The sequence below is a fragment of the Gorilla gorilla genome, chromosome 4 (genome assembly GCF_029281585.2).
Source record: "Gorilla gorilla gorilla isolate KB3781 chromosome 4, NHGRI_mGorGor1-v2.1_pri, whole genome shotgun sequence".
NCBI lineage: Eukaryota > Metazoa > Chordata > Mammalia > Primates > Hominidae > Gorilla > Gorilla gorilla.
Genome location: NC_073228.2, coordinates 88,240,123 through 88,263,409, shown reverse-complemented (window position 1 = coordinate 88,263,409; position 23,287 = coordinate 88,240,123). Strand labels below are relative to the sequence as shown.

Genomic DNA, 23,287 nt, shown 5'->3' with positions numbered 1-23,287 from the left:
CCAGCAGGGGACAAAAATTGTGGAGTTGTGAATACAACTCCAGAAATTGCTATTCAATATTACTTTTTAAACACCCAGAAGGTATTCTACAATTCAGAAATTTTGATAATATCTAATTTAATGCTAATAATTTTTTGAGTACTTTACATGTGACAGACACTGTTCTGGGTATTTTATATGTATGAACTCTTTTCATCTGTATTATAACCTCTTAAGGCAAATTTTTTAGTATTGACATTTAACAGAAAGGAAACAGGCATGGAGAAGGTAAGTAAATCTCTCAAGACTGCATGGCTGTGAGGTGGTGAAACCAAGATTCAAACCCAGGCCATTAGTCTCCAGAGCTCATACAACCAGTACATTTACTATGCCACTAATATCTAGAACACATTTTTCTGTAAAATTATTAATTGCAAAATGTTGACCTAATGTCTACTTTTAAGCATATGCATCAAGCAGAAATATTTTTTTCTGTCTTTCAGGTCCCTGCATTCCTAATCCATGCCATAATGGAGGAACCTGTGAAATAAGTGAAGCATACCGAGGGGATACATTCATAGGCTATGTTTGTAAATGTCCCCGAGGATTTAATGGGATTCACTGTCAGCACAGTAAGTTATTCACAGTCATTGTACTTTTATTATTATTGATTACAAAGTATACAAGCCATCATCATTCTTGTTTGTAGTAGAATCATAGAATCTTAGAGCAGAAGAGAGCCCTGGCATTTGGCTAATGCTGCTTCTCTCCCATGGAATACACCATGTCCACAGTGGAGGACTCCTAGACTGTGTTTCAATCCTCCCAGTGGCATGGGAAGTTTGTAGTCTTCTGGTCATCCCTTTTTATTATTGCCCCACTATCCTTGCCAAAAGATGCACTTTACATTAAACTGATATCTGTCTCTTTCATATTTGTCCTAAAGCCACATCCTTTAAGTTTTCCAAAAATTATTCTGGTGATTAGGTTCAGAGATGATACCCAGAAAAAAAAACAAAACACAAAACTGCCACCCTGCCCTTAAGCCAGTTTTCTCCTTCTTACATGTTGGCATTTTTAGTGTGAAAATCTTTGAAAGCTCAATAAGTATGCTACCTGCACTTCTTTCTTTAATCCCAATTCTTATTTATCTTGGAAGGTTAAAGAAAATAGATCCCACTAGTGATGATTTCTTCTTAGAAGGAGGGATGCACATAAATGTCAAAGGAATGGTGTGGTGCCTTAGCACTGTAGGTGTTCAGCAAGCAGAGGGGCCACAGCCAACTCTAAGCTGTCAGAGAGATTCTCACAGAGGTTGCCACATGCAAGCTGAGTCTTGAAGGAGGGACAGAATGTTGATCAGAGACAGGGGAATGACACATAGTAGGAAGAGTGGGGAAGGAATAGGCAAGCCATGATTACTGTATTGATGGGTAAGACAATGGTATTAAGAACGATAAGGCAAAGCTGGATTTGTCAGCGAGAGCTATATCCAAGCACCAGCAAAAAACAGAGTGCCTTCAGGCTGTGTGACTTTGGGAGCATCTTGTACTTTTCTGGAGACATGCCATGGCCAAAAGTTTGTAGAATTTCCGTAGAAACCTATTGTAGTGCATGGGCATGTGTGCTTTGTACAACTGGCATCTAAACTACTTGGAATTGTCCCTAAAAGCTCAGATCACCAACAAAGCAATGAAAAGCTATTGATTTTTTCTCAGGTTGGGCCCAGAGGTGCCAAGGCTAGGTCTCCCTGATGGTAGCATCACTGCTCAGCCTTCACACATGGACACTTCAAAACAGCCCTGGAAAGATAAAGATAGGAGCCCAGAATCTCAGGAGCCTTGATGTTCACTTAATCCCATGAAGACCATGTTACTTACCCTTACTTACCCTGTGATGTGGCATCAGAGGCAGTGCCCAGAGGGAAACAGACTGGCCACCCCAAGTCTTTTCTCTCATTGCTTCATACTATATTCAAACAAGCTTATAAATACTATATTCAAACTATAGCTTCATACTATGTTCAAACAATATATAAAATATAGCTTCATACTATATTCAGACAAGCTTGTAAATTAATATAATTTTGTTGAATTTCAAGACTTATTTCAAAGCACAAAGAAATCTTTCCCCTTAATACATCTGACCACCCCCACAACCAGATTTTAAACCCATGTTAGGAATTGCAGTGGGAAGCCCAAGGCTGAGAGATTCAATTCAGAACTTGGATTTTGTTGTCTAAACCACCTAGTCCCTATTTTCTGCATTGCATTATTAGAAGCAACAGAAAACAGAGGAAAAAGGACTGGATTTGGAAGCAGAAACCTAGATTTGAGACCTGACCTTTACAGTTATTAAATAAGTGACCCTGAGTCAGTCATTTGATCTTTCTGTGATTTTTAGATGTACAAATTGGAGAACTGGAAATAGATGGTCTTTGGTTCATATAAGCCATGAGTATTATGAATAAATGGATAGCTTACTCACTGTACAAAGGTTAGCAAGCCGTCCTCTTTATAGATGAAATTGAAAAGGGTGATATATTGAGAAAGCAGCTGTAGAAGTGCTAGGGGCCCTGGAAGCTTCTTCAGCTAGGAAAAACAGAAAAAGAGCTCTTTAAACTCTTGCAAGGATTGCTAGGTATCTGGGTTTGTTTTTCATGGTGGTAATAGTTTTATGACCTAGATATTTAGAACCTTGCTACTCAAATGTGCTCGTGCATCAGGATCTTCAGGAAGTTTATTAGAAATGCAGATAAACAGGCATCACCTGAAATCAACTGAATCAGAATCTGTATTTTAAAATAATTCCCAGTTGACTCTCATATGCACTGAAATTTGAGAAATACTGCATAAGGCTTTGAATGGCCAAAACTGATAATTTCATAGCTTAGCAACTATCACGTTCAGTTACATAATAATAAATATAGGCAAAATATTTAAGGTTTGTGAAAATCAAAACTATACTGAAAATCAATAAAAATGAGAGTTGTACAAATATAGCATGAACATTTCATTTGGAAAAAGAAAATTAAACAATTTTTCAGACAGCTATATTGGGGGACTTTTAAATTTTGTCCTATATGACAGAATGTTAACTAAATGTCTTTTGGAAAATAGCTAGACATTTAAAGAACTTTAAATTTCATGATATAGGAGTGACAAATATATAGTTAATAGGTCTATTTTAACAACTATTTTATCAATATGTGACAAATTGGAAAAATTATTTCCAGCATCAGCATTATTACCTCCATATGTTTTTAAAATGTTTTTGGGGTTTTATCATTAATAGACTTAATTTTTACAGCAGTTTTAGGTTTACCAAAAAATCAAGCAGAAAGTACAGAGTCCCATATATCCCTCCTCCTACATATTTTCTCTTATTAATATATCTCATTGCTGTGATACATTCGTTATAATTGATGAACCAATACTGTTACCTTATTACCAAAGTCCATAGTTTAGAGTTCACTCTTTGTATTGTATAGTTCTATGGGATTTGAAAAATGTATAATATTATGTATCTACTGTCACAGTATCATATAGAACAGATTCGCTAAACTAAAAATCCCCTGTACACCTATTTATCCTTTCCTACTTCCCTCAACCTTTGCCACGGATCTTTTTACTGTCTCTGTAGTTTTTCCTTTTCCGGAATGTCATGTAATTGAAATCACATAGTATGTAGCCTTTTAAGACTGATTTTTTTTCACTTATCAATGTATTTAAGGTTCCTCCGTGTGTTTTTAGGACTTAATAGTTAATTTACTTTTACCTCTGAGTAATAATCCATTTTATGGATGTACATAGTTTGTTTATAAATTCGGCATTTGAAGAGTATCTTGGTTGCCTCTAGTTTTGGGCAATTATAAATAAAGCTGCTATAGACATTTATGGCAGGTTTTTGTGTGGACATAAGTTTTCAGCTCATTTGGGCAAATACCTAGTAGTGCAATTTCTAGATCTTACGGTAAAAGTACATTCAGTTTTGTAAAAGAAGCTTCAAATGGTCTCCCACATGGCCATTTTGTATCCTCAGCAGCAATGTATGAGAGTCCCTGTGTTCCACATCCTTACCAGCACTCGTTGTGTTTTGGATTTCAGCTATTAGATGTCCTTTTTATGGTAATGAAAGTAGCATGAGGTTATAACTTTATAAGAATAATGATTAGTATTGGATTTGGTATCGAATTATCAAATTTTATATATATATATCATAGAAGAATGTGAAACACACGCATGCACTCACACAGGCACACACACACACACACATATATATACACACACATACACACACCTCTGTGTGTGTAAATCATAGAATGAATTGGGCACCAAAATTGTCTGCAGGTCAAACTTTTGAAAAGCATTTTTAAGCAAGCAGTTTTGTGCTGACAGCTGCATTTGGGACTGGCTAGAGTAATTGTATTTCATGTATTGCCTGGTAACAAATGTAATGCCATAGAGAAAGGTTATTTCTTCACTCCCAGAACTCCTTCCCATCTTCCCACAGAAGGCATTCTGTACATTCTTCTCTACCTGTGCACAGCTCCACAGCCTTTGATTCCTTTTAAGAACACATTTTCTTCTTTCCTACTTTTCAAGAAAAGAGGGCTGATCTGGGAGCCCACTGAGCCTGGAAAGAAACAGGACAGTTTAGGAGAAGTGGCCCATGTTATCACATTAGCTCAAGATAAAAAGCTCCCTAATATATATATATTATATATATATGAAAATATATTTTATATATAATATATTTTATATATAATATATGAAATATATTTTATATATAATATATGAAATATATTTTATATATAGTATATATACTATATATAATATATAGTATATATAGTATATACAGTATATAATATTAATACTATATATAGTATACTATATATAGTATTAATATTATATACTGTATATACTATATATAGTATTAATATTATATACTATATATATAGTATATATACTATATATATAATATATTGTGTGTATATATATATATATATATATATATATATATTTTACCACTGAGAAAGTTGGCCAGAAAAAAACAATCAAAAACTTCCCTCTTTGTATATTCTAACTACTTTAAGTCAGTTTGGTCTTAATTGTATATTAGTGATTAATGCAGTCCCACATTTAACCAATATTTATTGGGGTCATGAATCACTTTTGTAACTTCCATATTTCACTTTTCTCAAAGTTAGTCAATGATATTTGCTGTTTTCATGATCATTCTTAATTGCATTAATCACATATTTGGCAATTACGTGCTTTGTCTTCTATGTTACACTTGTTAAACATGTAGATTACTGGCCCCACTTCAGCCCTGTTGAATCAGAATTTTTGGTTGGTAGCCTGAATTTAGTTAAAAACATCCATATGATCCTTCAGTACACCAAACTTGAGGATTACTGACTTAAGGAATGACCACTACCTTCAATCTCCAAATGATACTGGAGGAACCATGCTGTGAGGGGAGGAATTCTGGTTGGACCCGAGTTTCTGATACAACTCTATCTTGGTAAGTTGATGAAGCGTCATTCGGCATTTAATGGATCTGTGCCTAAGGTTTCTCATCCAGTAATTCAGTTCACTTCAACAAGCACTGACTGAGACCTTGACACTGTTGAGTGTGGAAATAACACTTCTTTAAAAACTGTGATTAACAATCCTTTGTCCTGCTTCTCTAAACAGATGTGTGTTAAGATCAGATGAGGCGTTTCAGGACATACTTTAAAAACTTTAAAAAGTTAGGTATGCCTAATGGACTACTACTTTAAAATATAATGGGGATTCCTATGGGTCTTTATTTTTTTCCCTTCCTTTAAAAACAATTATAATTTTTTTAGGAAACATTTTGTGTAGTAAGGCAGGGGGAGGCTAAGGCTCACTATGTAGCTCCATACTTTTCTAGAATTCCTCTTATCATTAATTCTTACTTTAAGTTACTCTTTATAATTTTAACTTGATGGCTTCTTTTAGCTTTTTGTTGTGTTGGATTGCTATTAATGTCAGTGGGGATGGCACAAGGTTTGAGAGGCCAGAGAAGAGACCCAGAACCAGGCAATGAGACATGGGGTTTATTGAAGTGGAGGTTACATACAGTGTGGTCCAGTAGCAGCGGGCTGGACAGAACTGCCACCGCCTACAGAAAGCATGCCGTTTAAATAGCATTTTCACTTAACACCCTCCACCTGGCAATCTCCACCTAGCTTAAGACGTTATTGCTATCAGGTGGATTTACCATACACCTCAGCTCAGAATCTCCTTGAATGGCCCTAACATTTTTATCATATCATTCTTCCGTGATTTCCCCAGGGCCAGGTATGCAGAGGAGCATTGCTGCCAGATGTGGCAGCAGCACTGAAAACTACAACAAAAAACAAATAACAATCACTCTGCAAAGACTATTCTTCCAAGCACTTGGGAGTTGATCCTGGACATGCCACGGCAGGCCCATGGTGGAAAGCAGCAGCTCTCCATAGACCCAACAGTCTGTATTGTTCTAGAGAGAGGCCACAGTCTGCACCCAGTCAGTGAAGAGGTTCTCTGCCTAACATCTAACAAGATGACACCCAAGCACCTGACCAAAACGCTTGAACCTTGGACCCTCTCTGCATCAACCATCCATCCTCCATTTGCCTAGTGGGACAACAAGGTGGGGGCTGCAGCCTCCAGGCTGGAAAAAGACTTAGAAACCAGCATATCATTAATGCAATGGAAAATAGGTACCCCCTCCATTCCATAACCATCTATTGCTGTTATAGGCCCTTTGAACTGATGAATGTTACCATATATGAGACTGTATTCCACTCTAGTATCCGCTAGGGCAAGCACAGCCTATTCTTATTTGTCCAATATATAGTTAGTTCTACATATGGCCTCTGTCCTCAGACATCCTGGCCACCATTGCTCCCATCAGAATTTTGAAGCCTTGGCCTTCATCCAGGTCTAAAAGTGCCTGCCCTTGCCATCTCTCTGCAGGAGAGGCAGTGAACTGAGCCTGAGGCTCTTTAATGAAACTTTGTTCTGGCTTGAGCTTCTGCCATAGCCCGACCAAGACAGCATCAGGTTATCTCCACCCTCACAGTAGGCATTCCTGCTAGCATGCCATGCCATGTCTTCAGCAGGCCACCCTGATGGGCCCCTCATCTGTCTCCTTTCCTTTGGCTCCTTTGTCTTTCATCCCAGCAGTGCACCACCACCCCCTCACAACCCCAGGCACAGACGAGTGCACCATACCTTTGGTTTGGCAGGGACTCTTAGATGGCGTCTTTCATGCCAGCAAGAAAAGTTCATTGCTGGGACCCTGACAATGCTCAGCATAGATAGCATGCTTCACTCCTAATTCCCGGAGGAGTGCCCTGCAATCCCTCCATAGTCTGTCATCATAAAGGCCACGTGGGGACATCTCCCTCACTTGGCCTGGCTATCTTGCAGCAACACTCACCCAGCTGAGGAGGGGGATGGCCCCATCTCCATTACTGGCACCACAGAGGTGCTGCTTCCAGGCCGGGTGGTTTGTGATGGATGCCATTTTGACATTTTACTCATCTCAATTCTGGAGAGTATAATAGCCTCTGCCTCCATGTTCCACAGATGGAGAAGCCACCCCATGATTGACTCTCTGCCCTTCTGTCCTAATCTGTTTTTAGCTCCACCAATTCTACAGTGGGGTTGTCCCATATTGTGGTGTGCTGCTGTCTTCCGGGGGCGGGAGAGGGGGGCAGTCGTGCGAGTCTGCTTCCAGTGGGTGCAGGGGAGTTGGTGACTCTTCATACAGGCTACCTGACAAGCCAGGGTCTCCATTTTGTCTGGCACCTCTTTGTTGTCACAGCTCGTCCTGCAACTGGCAGACCCTCACTTGCACCATGAGCTCAGCCTCTATGGCTGCTTGGAGCAGGGTCAGAAGCCACCCACCAACTGTGGCTCCCACAGCTCAGGCATCTGACCCTCACTCAGTCAGATCCACCCCCTGCAACAACTCTTCCAGACCACTCAGTGTTTTCAAGGTACCTCCATACTCATGCGCTGGGCCCCATCCATCAAGTATAACAACTACCAGGCCCCACATAGACATGCATGGCCAGCCTAGGATTTATCTCACAGATTTCTCCTTCTCAGATCCTATCTTCTGGGCACTCATGGAGTTTTATGTTACCTCCTGTTGTCATGCTGGACCTCTGTTTACTTCAGTAGGGATGGCACTAGGTTTGAGAGGCTGAAAAGCAGACCCAGAGCCAGCAAAGGAGACAGGGTTTATCAAGGGGGAATTACATACAGAGCTGCCCAGTGGCAGTAGGCTGGACAGGAGAGCCACCACTGCCTGCAGAAAGCATGCAGTTAATATAGAGTTTTTCACTTAATGCCCTCTACCTGGCAACCTCTACTTAGCTTATCATTGTTGTTGGGTGCATGTGCCATGCAGAGTCATTCTCAGGGTATGCTTAAGTTATTGCTATCAGCTGTATCTACCAAATACCTGGTGTACAGTACTGGTGGTCGTACAGTATACTTTTCCACTAGAAAACCAATATTCCCTAATAAAGAATTCACCTCATTCTTTCCTCTTTTTCTTTTATTTTTATTTTTGTTGTTATTGTTGTTGTTTTGTTTTTTTGAGACAAGGTCTCACTCTGTCACCCAGTCTGGAGTGCAGTGGTGTGCAATCCTGGCTCACTGCAACCTTCATCTCCTGGGCTCAAATGATCTTCCCACCTCAGCCTCCCAAGTAGCTGGGACCATAGGCATGCCACCATGCTGAGCTAATTTTTGTATTTTTTATATAGTCAGAGTTTCGTCATGTTGCTCAGGCTGGTCTTGAGATCCTAAGCTCAAGCAATCCCCCTACCTTGGCCTCCCAACATGCTGGGATTACAGGTATGAATGACCATGCCAGGCCAAGAATTCACTTCAAAAACTGCGTAAATTTTTACCTGAAGTTATCACTGACACTTGCAAACTATATAAAAATATTGATGAAATAAAGACCTCCAAAGAAACTCCCAAAATGGACTTGTCTCCAACCCTAGAAGATTTTCAGACTAGAATCAAGAAATTTTCCTGCTTTCCAATGGCTTTGCTGGTCAGTGTGAGACACCTTAACTCTGTAAACTAAGGGATCTCAAACTTGCTGTGCATATGAATCATGGGGGTCCAGATAAGTATACAGATTCCTCTTGCCAATCCATAGAGATTTGAATTTAATAGTTGTGGAGCCATGTCTGATTATTTAATAAGGACCCCAATGAAAGTGATGCAAATGGGTCTGGAACTCTGGTTTTCAATCTTGGCTACACATTAGAGTCACCTGGGGCATTATAAAAAATACCCATGCCTGGCTCTCACCCCAGAGATTCTGACTTAATTTATCTGGAGTATGGCATAGGCATTAGGAGTTTAAAAACCTCCCCAGATAATTCTAATGTACAACTAAGACTGAAAATCAGTGTTCTAGAACCATATGTGAAGGGTTACAATGCCTTAAAGAAACTAAGCACAGAAACAGTCAAAGAGAAACCAAGCTTGGGATAGGTTATTATAATCCCACACTGAATGTGTAATCTCACAGCCTTATTGAATTCAAACTTTGTTTACGATAATGGAAATTGTCTTCTAGCAAGAACCCCAAAATGATTAAAAGAATCAGGGCAGAAAAATATATTAGCTTACTGCTCTTAAAATCTGACCCTCACTTAATCGGATCCACCCCCTGCAACAACTTTTAGCCCATAACCTATCTATAGGAGCCAGAGTTCCAAGGCATTTTTATTTTCTTGTTTTTCTCCTTTGGCTGGAAACCAACAAAGACCACTGTCATGGCAGACATATATAATAGCTATTTGCACAAAGACACTATTCCAATATAGACACAAAGTTTGTGATTTTTGTGATACTCAGATATGTATAAAGTCCAAAATATTTGAAAATTGCTACTTTAGATTAACAGTAATTTTTTTCTTTTCTGTTCTTTATTTTTTTAATATGATTGCCAGGAAAACAATAATCTCTGAACAAAAATGTTAGACACATTTTGCCAGAAGATTATACTCGTGAAGGTAGTATATTTATATTAATAGGCCTGAACTTCTAGAACTGATTCAGCCAGGCGCGGTGGCTCACAGCTATAATCCCAGCACTTTGGGAGGCTGAGGCAGACAGGTCACCTGAGGCAGACAGGTCACCTGAGGCCAGGAGTTCGAGACCAGACTGGCCAACATGGTGAAACTCCATCTCTCCTCAAAATACAAAAATTAACCAGCCATGGTAGTGGGCACCTGTAATCCCAGCTACTCTGGAGGCTGAGGCAGAAGAATTGCTTGAACCCGGGAGGTAGAGGTTGCAGTGAGCCGAGATCACACCACTGCACTCCAGCCCGGGCAACAAAACAAGACTCTGTCTGTAAATAAATAAATAAATTAATTAAAATAAAATAGAACCGATTCATAATTTTATAAAGATTGTTCCCAGAAATAGAAATAGTATTACAAATGCAGTTTTTAAAAAATTGCATGTAATTCAAATTTCCTAGGCCTTGTAGCCAAAGGTGATACTGATTTCTAAATTACTGTTGCTCTTAGTTATCATCTTCCAAGTAAGTTGCTTAGGTAGGATTTCATTCTCCCCTAAAGTCTTCCCCAGCCATGTCAGGAAATAACTTATTTATTTATCCATTTGATAAATATTTAATGAGAGCTCACTTACTATTTTTCAGAATACCACTGGTGTTGCTCTGACCTTGAACATAGTGATAAGGGAAGACTACTCTGTTCTCTGGTAATGGTCACCTAGCCAACTGAAATTGCACATGGTCTAAGGTCAAGGTCAAGCCTAGCCGTTTTAATGGCATTGGGTCTTACTATGTTCTTGGGAGTTGGAAAGACATGTGTCTTTTCCCAGAACCTTACAAATCTTTTTGTGAACACAGTTGCTCAGCCTTTCTTCCTTAACTTCTCTTTCATTCAGGGTTCAGATATCTCAGGCTATTTGGAGACAGATGCTATGGTCACACCTCTCTTATTCTCCTCTCTACTGTCTTTCCCAAGAAACCATTTTGCAGTATCATTTCTCCTGTAAAGGCAGCTATAAACAAGAGAATAAATTTTCATGAGGATCTGAAGCTCACTTATACAACAAATATATTATTAACTCCCTACTCAGTGCCAAGCACTAATCTGGATAGTGGAATATAGCACTGAACCAAAATAACCAAGTCTCTGCTGTCATAGAAGTTCATTAATAGAGAAAAGGATAATGAAAATGTAACACAGGCATTACCATACAGTCCAGCAATTACACTCTTGGGCATTTATCCCAGATAAGTAAAAAGTTAAAGTTCACACAAATACCTGTACCTGGATACTCATAGCAGCTTTATTTGTAATGCCTGAAATCTAGAATTGCACAGATGTCCTTCAACAGGCAAATGGTTAAACAAACTGTGGTACGTACATACCATGGAATTGCTACTCAGCAATGCAAAGGAAGGACCTATTGATATATACAACAACTTAGATAAATCTCCAGGAAATTAAGCTGAGTGAGAAAAGAAAGCCAATCCCAAGAGAATACATACTAGATGATCCATTTAATTACATTTTTGAAATGACAAAGTTTTGGAAATAGAGGATAGATTAGTGGTTTCCAGATGTTAGGGACAGAGGGAAGTGAGTGTGGTTATAAAAGGGCAACATGAGGTGTCCTTGTGTTTGAACCATTTCGTATATTGACTGTGATGACACATACAGAAACCTACACATGTGATAAAATCCTATAGAGCCTAATTACATACACATATCAATATAAGTAAAACTGGAGAAATCTGAATAAGATTGGACTATCATAGTAATGTCAATATTTTGGTTCTGTTTTTATACTGTAGTTTGTAAAATGTTAACCATTGAGGATAACTGATTAAAATATATATGGTATTTCTTTGTATTATAGTTTTTCAAATGGATATGAATCTATAATTATCTCAACTAAAATTTCAATCAGAAATAACAGCACCACAATGCATAATAACAAGTTTTGTTATGTTTTGTAAGAATGGAGATTATGGAACAAAGGGGCATGAGTGCTGTTTTAGAGCTTAGCCAAAGAAGCTTGCTCCTACCAAGTAACAAGCAAGAGATGTGAATGAAGTCAGGGGGTCAAGTATGTGAATCACAAGGATTAGCAAGTATTGAATCCTAAGATGGGTATGTGTCTGGAGCATGGTGAGTGATTAAGAGAGTGGGCAGAAAGAGGACCTGAGCAATAGTCAAGGACGTGTAAGCCATAGAGAGGACTTTTAGTTTTATTGTAGTTGTGTAATTGTAATTGTGGAAGCACACTTTTGGAAGGTGGACAGCACGGGAGTAAATGAACTAATTTCTATTTGGAGAATGATTCTGGCAGATGGTAAAGAATAGGTTCAGGTGGGGGTAAGCGTGGTACCTTGCAACCACCTGGGAGGTGATGGTGGCTTGGACCAAGGTAGTAATGAACACTTGGGAGGAGTCGAACAATGTTCATATATGAAAAATAGTTTGAAGTCAATTACGACCATCATCATAAATATTTATGGGATATTTTTGTTAATTTCAGTAGCATTATAATTATTTCTCTTTTTACCTCACTTTTTACTATAGATGTGGGCAGTGTAATATACTGTTCTTATGATTTCAAGTATGCATTGTAATTGCCACTTTTTCTATCTTTCAACAGCATCATTAAGATAGAATCTAGAAATTTAAAGAGAAATAATATATATGTTCATACGTATATAGGTATATACAGATACAAGGAAGGTCTTAAATATATACAATGCTATTTAGGATGTTGAATTTTTAATTTTTGATATTTTTAAAAGACCCATAAAATTGGTTGTCTTTAGATATATTGTGTGTTATGTGTCATGATAGTGTAATGCAGTATATTTTAAAGAAAACATAACAGAAGTATGTAAATCAAGACTAATAATTACATGCTAAAATACAACAATGATTTTAAAAAATAGAACATCATTTACATTTGAATAGGAAATCTGGAAATCACAGTTGCATAGAGTGGATATTTACTAATGTCAGCCTTTAGAATGATTGATTTTGCTCTCAACATTTTAACTTATTTTGCAATTATGCCATAGCCTAGAAGTTTAGAGAAATTTAAGGCAATGCATCATTTGGAAATAAGCAGACTTAGATATTCAGGAGATTTTAATCATTTCATGTGACATATCTTAAATTGAAATATTTCCAGATGAGAATTACTCTCTCCTTGATCTGAAAATGCTTTTTTGGTTGATAAGTAAAGGAATTGTTTCTGACTTTTTCTAAATAAAATGAGTGCAGTTTATTTGGATAATGACAGCATGGTTGTTGAAAGAGCTGAGAATTTAAATGTAGAAAAGACTTAAACTTCCATTCCTTCTATACTCTTAACAAGTCATATCAACTTTAAGTAATGATAATAACAGGTCTTGGTTTCCTTGGTTTTAGAATAGAAATAACTGGGCCACTTGCCTACTCTCAGATCCCACTTGGTAATGCCCTGTCAATTTAGTATATGTGATAGTGTTTTGTACAATTAAATGTTCTGTATGCTGATAAACTATCATTCTTGGTATTATTGGTTTTCAGAATACTTATTCTTTCATCATAGTAAAAGAAATCGGTACTAAAATAAAACAGAAATAGATACTGATTTTATCTGTGCTAAATTAGGCAGTAGAGAGGATTGAAACACCAGGTGCCTCAATTTAAAAAGTAACATAATTGAGAGTGTACACCTTCTCAGTATGTGAGGTGAGAAGCAGGGAGAGAAGGAGGAAAAGAAGGGGAGAGAGAGGAGAGGTGTGGGAGTCTGAGGAAAGGAAGGGGCAAACTCATGAACGCTATTTTTCTGGTTCTACACTTTCCAATCAAACTCCTTAGAAGAGTTATCTACACTCAATGTCTCCTGCATGCTCTGAGATTAGTTTAAGAACACATTCAGATTTTAATCACCTCTTACCACCTTCACTTCTTCCTAAGGCAGCATTATGCACTATGACGTGCTCCTAATGATTTTGCTGACTCTACACTTGCTCCCAATTTATTCTCAAAAAAACATCCAGACTGATACCTTCAAATATATGTAGTAATAAGTCATTTCTGTGTTTAAAATCTCCCATGGTTTCATAGTGCACTTCAAGCAGAATCTAAAGTCTTTATAGTGAACAAAAATAACCTGGCATGCCCCGTTCCTGTTCGTCTCTCTTGATCTTATATCCAACTATACTCCACCTTGCTGATTCTACTTTGGCCACACAGTTCTCTGCTGACCTCAGATGTGTCAGTCCAGCTTCCAGTCTGGGGCCTTTGCATTGTGATCATTTACCTGGCCTCCTCTTTGCTAGATAACCATGATTCTTGCTCCCTTTCCTTTTCTTCTTAGATCTTAGCTCAAGTAAGAATTTTCCAGAGTGGCTTCCTCCAACTAACCCGAAGACAACAGCATTCTTTAACATCTTCCTCCACCATCTCTTTGCTGTTCCTCTCTTTTACTCATCTTTATTTTCTTAGCACTCATCACCATCTGCCACATTTTATATTTATTTTTTAATATTTTTCTTCTCTTTAGAGAGTAAGCATCTTTTCTAGAGCAAGGACTTGATTTGTTTACATTTTGCTGTAATTTGCTGTGTCTAAAAAGTGCCTAGCTCATCATAAGTGCTTGATAAATATTTGTTAAGTAAACAAATGAATGAATGAGCCTTGGTGTGTTAACCAATGAATCATTTAATGTATTGTTTAATAGCAGTCTATCTCCCATGATATTGGGCTTTGAAAAAGACAAACAAACAAACAAAACAAGGGAGAACAACAAGGGAGAACAAACAAACAAACAAAAACTCTTAAATAGTATGTGTCTTTAGAGCTTATAAAATTAATGTGAAGAAAAATAATACTTCCTCTAACAAGAGGCCCATGGCCAAATAAGTTGAGGAACACGGTACCTCATCTCCTCCTTTTGGAGATTGTCAGATTGTCAGTGTTTATTAGATTTTTGGTGAATATGAGGAGCCATGTAGTATATAAAGATTGCTAAACAAATAATTGTTAGATAACTTTTAAAGCTTTTTAAGATTGTTTAAATCAATCACTTGGAAGACAGAGGAGTGACAGTGGCATGGACATTTCAAAATGGAGAGTTTAGTATGCAAAGGAGAGAGGGCAGATGGAAACAAAGTGAGGCAGAAGCAAGAAAAGATGAAAGGGTTATTGTTAAATGATTGATAAATATGTAGGAGGCAAGGGTGGGTGGAATTGAATTTTAATGCAGGGTTCTGTTGCATTTGCACATATACATGTTTTAATACAAATATGCAGTAGAAGGAACAGCCACCCATGCATAACTGTCTACAAGCACTTATTCAGCACTTAGAATTGTCCCCAGAAATAGTGATTATGTTAATGTTATCTTGCATGTGGTGCCATCCTTTGTCTAAAAGATGAAGGAGCCGTGAACAGTGCTTTCCATCAAGATTATCGAGAGATCCATTTGCCTCTCTTGCTGCTGGAGGTTTTGTCATTATTTGTTGTTTACAGTGAGCACACTGTTTTTGTTGGAGTCACTTTGCTTCTCATACCTTTAGTCCATTGTCAGCTACTATTTCCCAGTTGTGTATGCCTTAATGCTACATTCTCACAGCCTAGGCAGTGAATCCTTCAAGAGCAATATTGGAAGGCAGGAGCTAGCAGCACTAGAAGAGGAATGCAGCACAAGAGTTGCTGTTGTGAGAAATGATGCCTTGAGAAACGGTAGTCACAAGTAAAAGGTAAAACACAGGTAGAAGATGGTTTTGTTGTAGATGAGATGGCTCTAAATATGTGACCTTTCCTGAACTGTGTCAGGTGTGTAGTTGCTTTTCTTATAGAACTCTAAATATCATCTGGTAAAAGAAAGGAATATGGGAACAATTCAATGTGAGGATCTTGCATTTGTCCGGCCATGTACATATTAGATTATAAAGTTCCTAAGGACCAGAGTCTAGCTGTGTGCTTTATTTACATTTTAATAGCAAGAAGCACAGTTAGGGACACCAGCTTCACAATCTGAACCTATTCTCTTGCCAAAAATCTGACCCTGATCTAACTTCCTTAACTTATTTTCATATTCCCCTTTACATACAAATGGTTCTCTAAAGTTAGCCACTTGCCATCCGTCCTTCAGGATCCTTAATTTCCCATTGTCCTGCCCTTGCTGATTTTCTTTCTGTGCCTGGAAAGCCCTTGCCCTTATCGCTCATCGATAATGCCAGGCCCAGATCCTCCAAAAACGCTCCTAGGATTTCTACTTCCTCAGGCAGGAAAGTCCCTCTGCTTTCAACCTTGTAAGACACTTACTTCTTCATTCTTTCTCCCTTGTTTTGTATTTATTTATATATTTCTCCTCACTCCAGGCAGCTTAAAGATAATTTCTGCCTGAGTCATCTATGATTCCTGATCAAAACCTAGAATTGTGATTTGCATGTAGTAGGTACTCAAAATATATTGGGTAAATGAATTTATAAATAAGTGAGTGATAAGAGCACAGTAAACACTTGTTTATGGTTTGACTACCAAAGCAGAACGCTAGAGAACACCACGGTGAATTGCAACGGAGATCATTGCAATTATCTTGTCTTTTGAACTCAACCAATTGGGGTTATTTACCACTACTTGGCAGGGATATATGACTGTTTTACATACGGATATTTCCCTTATATCTTTCAAGGGTGCCTGTCACATGGTAGCTGTACTATAAATATTTATTGAATGAATTAGTGCTGGCATATTTTACCAGTATATTTTAAAATATATTTTATTTAAATTCAAGGAAGCACATATTTATAATTACTGAAGTATGAAGATACCCATGTCATCAAGTAATGAGAACTATAAAAGCTATTTTATCTACATAGACAAACTTAATGTTCAAATCCAGTAAGTATCCTAGTCTACATTCCTATTCTTCCCAATCATTTAGGATACCTATTTTTATTTTTATATCTACGTCTCTTCATATGTAGGGATTTTACTGCAAACTGTTTTAACTGATTTGTGGAAAAAGCAGGGCATATATTAAAAAAAATATTTTTTCAGATCCCTCTCAGTTGGATCTGCATATATGATGAGAAAATCATAGCACAGCATATACAGCAGTAGTCCCTTATGGCCAGCTTCAGAGGTCCAAGTTGGCCTTCTTAAAAGCAGTCAATTATTACAAGCTTCTAAAGAGCTATGTATTAGTATAAATGATTCACCATATTTAAATACAGTAAAGCAATGGAATCCATTTAGAAGTTTATAAGGTAGAATTTGATGACATCATACTTTTGATGACAGGATAGTATTTTGATGAAAATGGATAGCATTTTCTAGTATGGATAATCATTCTCAGTATCTTCATTTAAGATGAATTAAACTGCAAGTTTATACATGTGTTTTGTTTTGTTTTGCTAAAACTTTCCTTATGCATTTTTCTGTCTATAAAAGATGTCACAATGTCCATGTTAATACCTTACTACTAACATTATTCTAAGTTACGTAGATAGATTGACCTAGCATGGCTGATTTTGATCTTAAGTTGCACTGATTAGTCTTTTAAGTTTGATTAGATGAATTTCTGAACTATCCATGACTTTTTTATTAATAAAGTCATCCAAGATATTTAGTGTATTTTTGCATTGATGGTCTTATATGTTAAAAAGTAAATAAACATGAAATTACCTTATTTCCTTAAAGTAACTTAATTCTTAGTGAGCTTTATTTTTTAATTGATATTTTAAACTCATAGGAATATAACGTATTTCAGTTTCTCTTTAAGGTGTAGTCTCATAGGAATGTAAATGACATTTTTGTCTGAGAACATAGTCTTTCTCTTTCCGCTTCAGAGCAACCAAATTGAAGAAAAATTTATTGCCAGCTATCTTTCTGCCATAGTTTATGGCCTGCAATTCTCAAATGGTTTAGAGAGTATATTTAAAATGAACTTCCTGGTCATTTTTTGTTTTTCAGGGATTTTAAACATGATTTGGGTTTGTCACCTAAAAGTAGAGTCACTCTTTGAGGTTCAAATTTCTTGCCCAACTTTTATTTTTAAAGCTTTCTCAAATACAAAGCTCAAGAGTCTTGGTCGATTTAAAAGCCCACTGTCTGTTTTCCCTAAATATTTACTTTTAAAAATATGATTGATATTAAGTATGTTATTACTGAAAAAGGAAGAAAAGGACTGTGGGAAGGTCAGAAAGAAATAAAACACTAAGCTTTTCCTTTTATTATGATGATGTCATATAATCAGTTACATATGGACTGCTGCTTCAGTGCCTTTCTTGGGAGGCCCAAGGACAAGGGGCTATGGCGTAAGCTGTCCTCACTGGATACAGATCAAGGACAGAGAAAGGTATGGGGAATGGAGTACAGTTCTAGAATATGGCAGGGAAAGAATATGTGTGGATTTCCTGTGGGCCAGATGTGGACTTCTCAAAACCAAGAAGCTCTGTTATCTTGGGAGCCCAAGAGGAAAAGCCAGAGAAGGTCCCTGTGCAATCAACGTGGTGCTCCAAGGGGATCCAGGGCACAGAGCATAAAGGCCCATAAGAGAAGGCAGCTAGAGGTAAAGAATTCCCAGTGATGAAATGTCATCACAGAACCTTCCATTGTCCCAGGAAAAAAAGAGCCCACAAAGCACATCTGCCAAATCCAGATCACCAAAGCCATGTTTCAACCTGACCATCAAGGATTTCATCTCATCCACTTTGGTACTGAAGATGTCAAAAGAAACTAGAGAATGGAGGATAAGGTGGAATGAGAGAAGAGAATATCGCCTTAACTCACTTCCCAGTTCCTTCCTTAGACACTGCCAGGAGGGACCCCTTGTCCTGGATCTCACATTGGAGATCTTGCTCTGGCTTTCTTCTGGAACCACTCCTCTCTATGGAGCAAGACATCCATGGGTACAAGGGAACATGCCCACCTGGAGACTTATTCCCCTTTCTAGACCATGCTCAAGATAATCCAGACCCCAGAATGGTCTGCCCAAATGGTACCCAGCATACTTCTAGGCCCCGTGTGAGCCCCTTCTCCATATCTGTCCTCCCATGTGTCACTGTGTCACTAGTGGGCACACACCTGGGATCAGCGACATGCCATGGAATATCTGATTACTGCTTGGGAAAGACGGTGATCAGGTGCTTGGGCTTGGATATCTGTAGAGAAGAGTGGGTTGAAAGCTGTTTCTCTTATGGTCCTCAATTCTAAATTCTAAATTCCAACCTAGTTCCAAATTTAGAGTTCTAAATTCCAACCTAGTCTTCCACATTGTTAGAAAGATAGGTGACAAATGTTTTAAATAATTTATTAGCCTTATGATAACTTTTAATGATTTAGACCCATAAGAGAGTTTCCCTTGTGACCCAGACTGTGAGTTTTAGGAGAGGGCCCACTTCTCCGCTGCAATTTTCCCAGGTAGGCCTAAGCTGGGAATGAGGAGTTCCAACTTGGATATCATTATGAATTTTTAGATGCTATAAAACTAGACTTATTTTAGTAAGGAAGGTACAGGCGATTGTCTAGTAGCTAAAAGTAAGCTTAGGGCATTTTTATTACCTAGAAATAATCAGAAAAACAATGGCAGCTTCCTCAAGATTTGATTCAGGATCAGGTAGAAACAAATATCTAGTATTAGGTAAAGGATGCTTTTGTTTTGTTTGAAATATTATAGACTGTGAAGCTCTTTTTTTAATGAGAAACCCCAGTGCTCATTCTTTGGTTGGGGTGAATCTTTATCTTACAGTTGTCCTGTAATCTTATTATTTGTCCAGATAACTAGACCCGAGTTAAGCATTAGTCATAACAAACCCAGGTTTTAAAAAGGCATTCGTCTTGAAGCTAGTCAAAGGAATATATTTTTTTTCCTTCTTTATGTTGGGAACAGTTTATCTATTTAATGCCTATCAATCAATGAGTAGATAAAGAAAATGTGGTATATACACACCATGGAATACTACTCAGACATAAAAAGGAACAAAATCATGGCATTCACAACAGCCTGGATGGTATTAGAGACCATTATTCTAAGTGTAGAAACTCAGGAATGGAAAACCAACTATTGTATGTTCTCATTTGTAAGTGGGAGCTAAGCTGTGAGGACACAAAAGCTTAAGAATGATATAATGAACCATAGGGGCTTGTGGGAAAGGGTGGGGAGTGAGGGACAAAAGACTACATAATGGGTACTGTACACCATGCAGTGATGGGTGCACCAAATCTCAGAAATCACCACTAAAGAACTTATCCATGTAACCAAAACCACTGGTTTCCCCAAAACTATTGAAAGAAAAGAAAAGAAAGGAAAGGAAAAGGTAAGGAAAGGAAAGAAAAGGAAAGAAAAGAAAAGAAAGAGGAAAATGAAAATGACACCTCTCAGGACTGTGGAGAGGATGTTGGAAAGTGCTGGGTAAACTGGGAATAACTGGGAGCAATGGAAAGAACCATTACCTGCAGCTGAATAAGCTTTGATTCATTTAAAAACTGCTTCACGTGCAGCTGCTGTTTGTCAGGCACTGTTCTGGAAGAGGGAATGTAGCAAAAAATAAAACACAAAATTCATGTTTTGATGTTGTTAATATTCCAGCAATAAAATAAAATAAAGTATTAAAATAAGAAAAATCAAGTTCTATCAACCACTCATTATTCTCTAGGAGTTATAAATAGTTGAACATGGTTTTATGCTTAAAAACAAATAGGTTATATTTTAAATCCCCAGATTCATCTTCCTAGACACTACTTATAGAGTAGTTGTTTCCATGTTGGGGTGTATACACCCCAGAAAAGTTCAAGAGATAATCCCCTGAGAAGTGGAAAGAAAATAAGATAACTTGCTTGTATGTTTATTTATTGTTAACAAGTACATGTATTAAGTGCATTGCAGTTTACCTCATGTATTGACAGAGGCACCTCACTGGAGTTGTCTGTCAAAAAAACCAGTACAAAGGTTCTGAAGAAGGAGTAGTAGTTCTACAAAGCAGAACCCTTTTATCACAATGTGACTATTATGTTATCTATTAAATTAATTCTAACCAAATCCACAATTGGCCTGAAAAGAAATCTGCAGAGAAGTGTCAGAATGAAGAAAATACCAACAACACAAGCGGTGAGAAAATAGCTAGCATTTATTCTATTATGAACTAAATACAAAATATTATGAGATAAAGCAGTGCCAAAGTAATTATATGTAACAAGAGATTGGATCCCAAAGTTGAAATTATCAACATGATCTATAATATGTGTTTACGCCCACCATTATTGTTGATAAACTAACCCAGAGGGAATACTGTGTTTTATGCTTTTAGGTATTAGTTAATGATAACATGAAGCCATTGCAATTGGGAGCATGCTTTAAAAATGTTTATTGTAACCATATCTCATTATTTTAAAATTTATGTTTCCTATATACAGTTTATTATGAACATAATTATTCATTTGTTAATTCTTGTATATAATTTATAAATTCTTAAGTATATATTTCTTGAAAGTGTGTGCCACAGTTAAAATTTTACTACTGGAATATATGATCAAGTGTTTTGAGACTATGGCTAGAAAGGTCTAGAGTGTGTATTTGTTGAATGAGAGAAATATACTTAACAATATATGGGGTCAGGTAAGCTTGAACTTATAAGAGTAACCAATAAATGAGTTTTATTACATTTATATAAATCATATTTTCTGATTCTAGCTAATTTAAAGACACCATTTTCTACCTACACACTTGGTCTATGTATGATTTTTGAAACATGATAAAATTTCAATCAGAATTTTATGCAGCAGGAAGAGAAATACCTGTAACAATGACTGTGCCTGGCTTTCATGTAGTGACCTAAGATGGATTAACTCATAAATGTACTGTTTATTTATAATAGATAGATATTGCCTTTTAACTTTTCTGTTAATGGATGTTTTCACCCATTAATTTGTATTGCAGAGTGGCAAAAAGTGGATCTCTGGAAATGCCAGTGGCTAAAACGTTTCCACTTGGTTGTGTATGTACTGGCAATGGGGATATCGTTAAAACATAATAAAAATGTACATTGTTCCTTTTTATTGTTCAGTTTGTTCCTTTGTTATAGGCACCGCAGGGAATAGTTTTATGGGTTTTATAATAAATGAGTTTGTGGGGACATAAAATGACTAGATATTTGGAGGAGTAGAGTATGATTATTAGATCAATATCCCTTATGCCGAGAATGGAACTGCAACACCAAAACATGAAATGACAGAATTTAATTTCTTAACCTCAGGTTTTAGAAGTGAAACACCCCATTATCAAAATTAAGAGAACTTATCACAAATACAGATTTTGTTTTTTAAGTAAGCGTATTTCTAAACATCTTAGGTTAAAGGTTTCCAGACATAAAGCCAATGATTTCTATATTTATGTGTTCTTCTATTTTTAACTATCCAATTTTACCATGTAATTGAGGGATAAGTAGTAAATAGATGCAAAGCTTACTTTATAATAAGGTAGTACTAGGCACTACACAACTGAGGAATATGAATGTATCTTGTATATGCTGGAAGCACTTTAAAATTATGTTTTAGTAATCGATGTATTTCTGTGCTGATGTTCTGAATGCTCTTTCATCTTTGATGTATTCTATTTTGTAGGATAATTCAGGGCATGTCTCTGAGAAAAAGCTGACATATTTAGATATGTATGAATGCTGCTGAATTTGTGTGTGTATTGCTAGTGGGAATTGGATAAATTATTTTCTCAGTATTCACTTTAATTTCCTTCAGTGCAGATACCATTCTTTAAAATATCTGAGCAGTATTCACTTTCAGAGTTAAGAGGTAAATTGGTAAGACCCTTAAGGTTACCCATTTTTGTGAATTGCTGAATAAAGGTAACAAAATGAAAATGCCAAAATATTACTTAACTCTATCCAATATAATTGATGGATTTATAAACCAGTCAGATGTCAAGTTATTTTTACTTTCAGTCATTTGGCACATCTGGTTTTACGATTTTTAAAGAATCTTTCCTCATATATAACAAAACTTGTTGTGCCTGTTTTGTCTGTATGCTATTTTAATGCTTTAATTATATGCAGCATGCTGCTTTGTTATAGCAACACTTCTTTGTTCTGTAATAGATTCCGGTTGTCATTGTCTAGAAAATTTCAGAAAAATCTCCTTTGATTGACACCCAAATAGGCAGTATTCTAATGCTGAAGTTGTGTTTTATTTTCTTTCTTCCAAATATTTATGCATTTAGTAAATTCTACATTTAGCGTTATG

At 37.0% G+C, this 23,287-nt stretch overlaps 1 protein-coding gene across 5 annotated transcripts in view; it reads left to right on the top strand.

Moving 5' to 3' along the window:
• The window catches only part of EDIL3 (EGF like repeats and discoidin domains 3), a 442,725-nt gene that overhangs the window by 201,511 nt on the left and 217,927 nt on the right, over positions 1-23,287 (top strand). For all 5 annotated transcript variants that reach the window (XM_019028262.4, XM_019028263.4, XM_055389542.2 and 2 more), the window contains one exon: positions 483-611. In XM_019028262.4, coding sequence (XP_018883807.2) covers positions 483-611 — 129 coding nt within the window. The remainder of the gene's footprint in view (positions 1-482; positions 612-23,287) is intronic.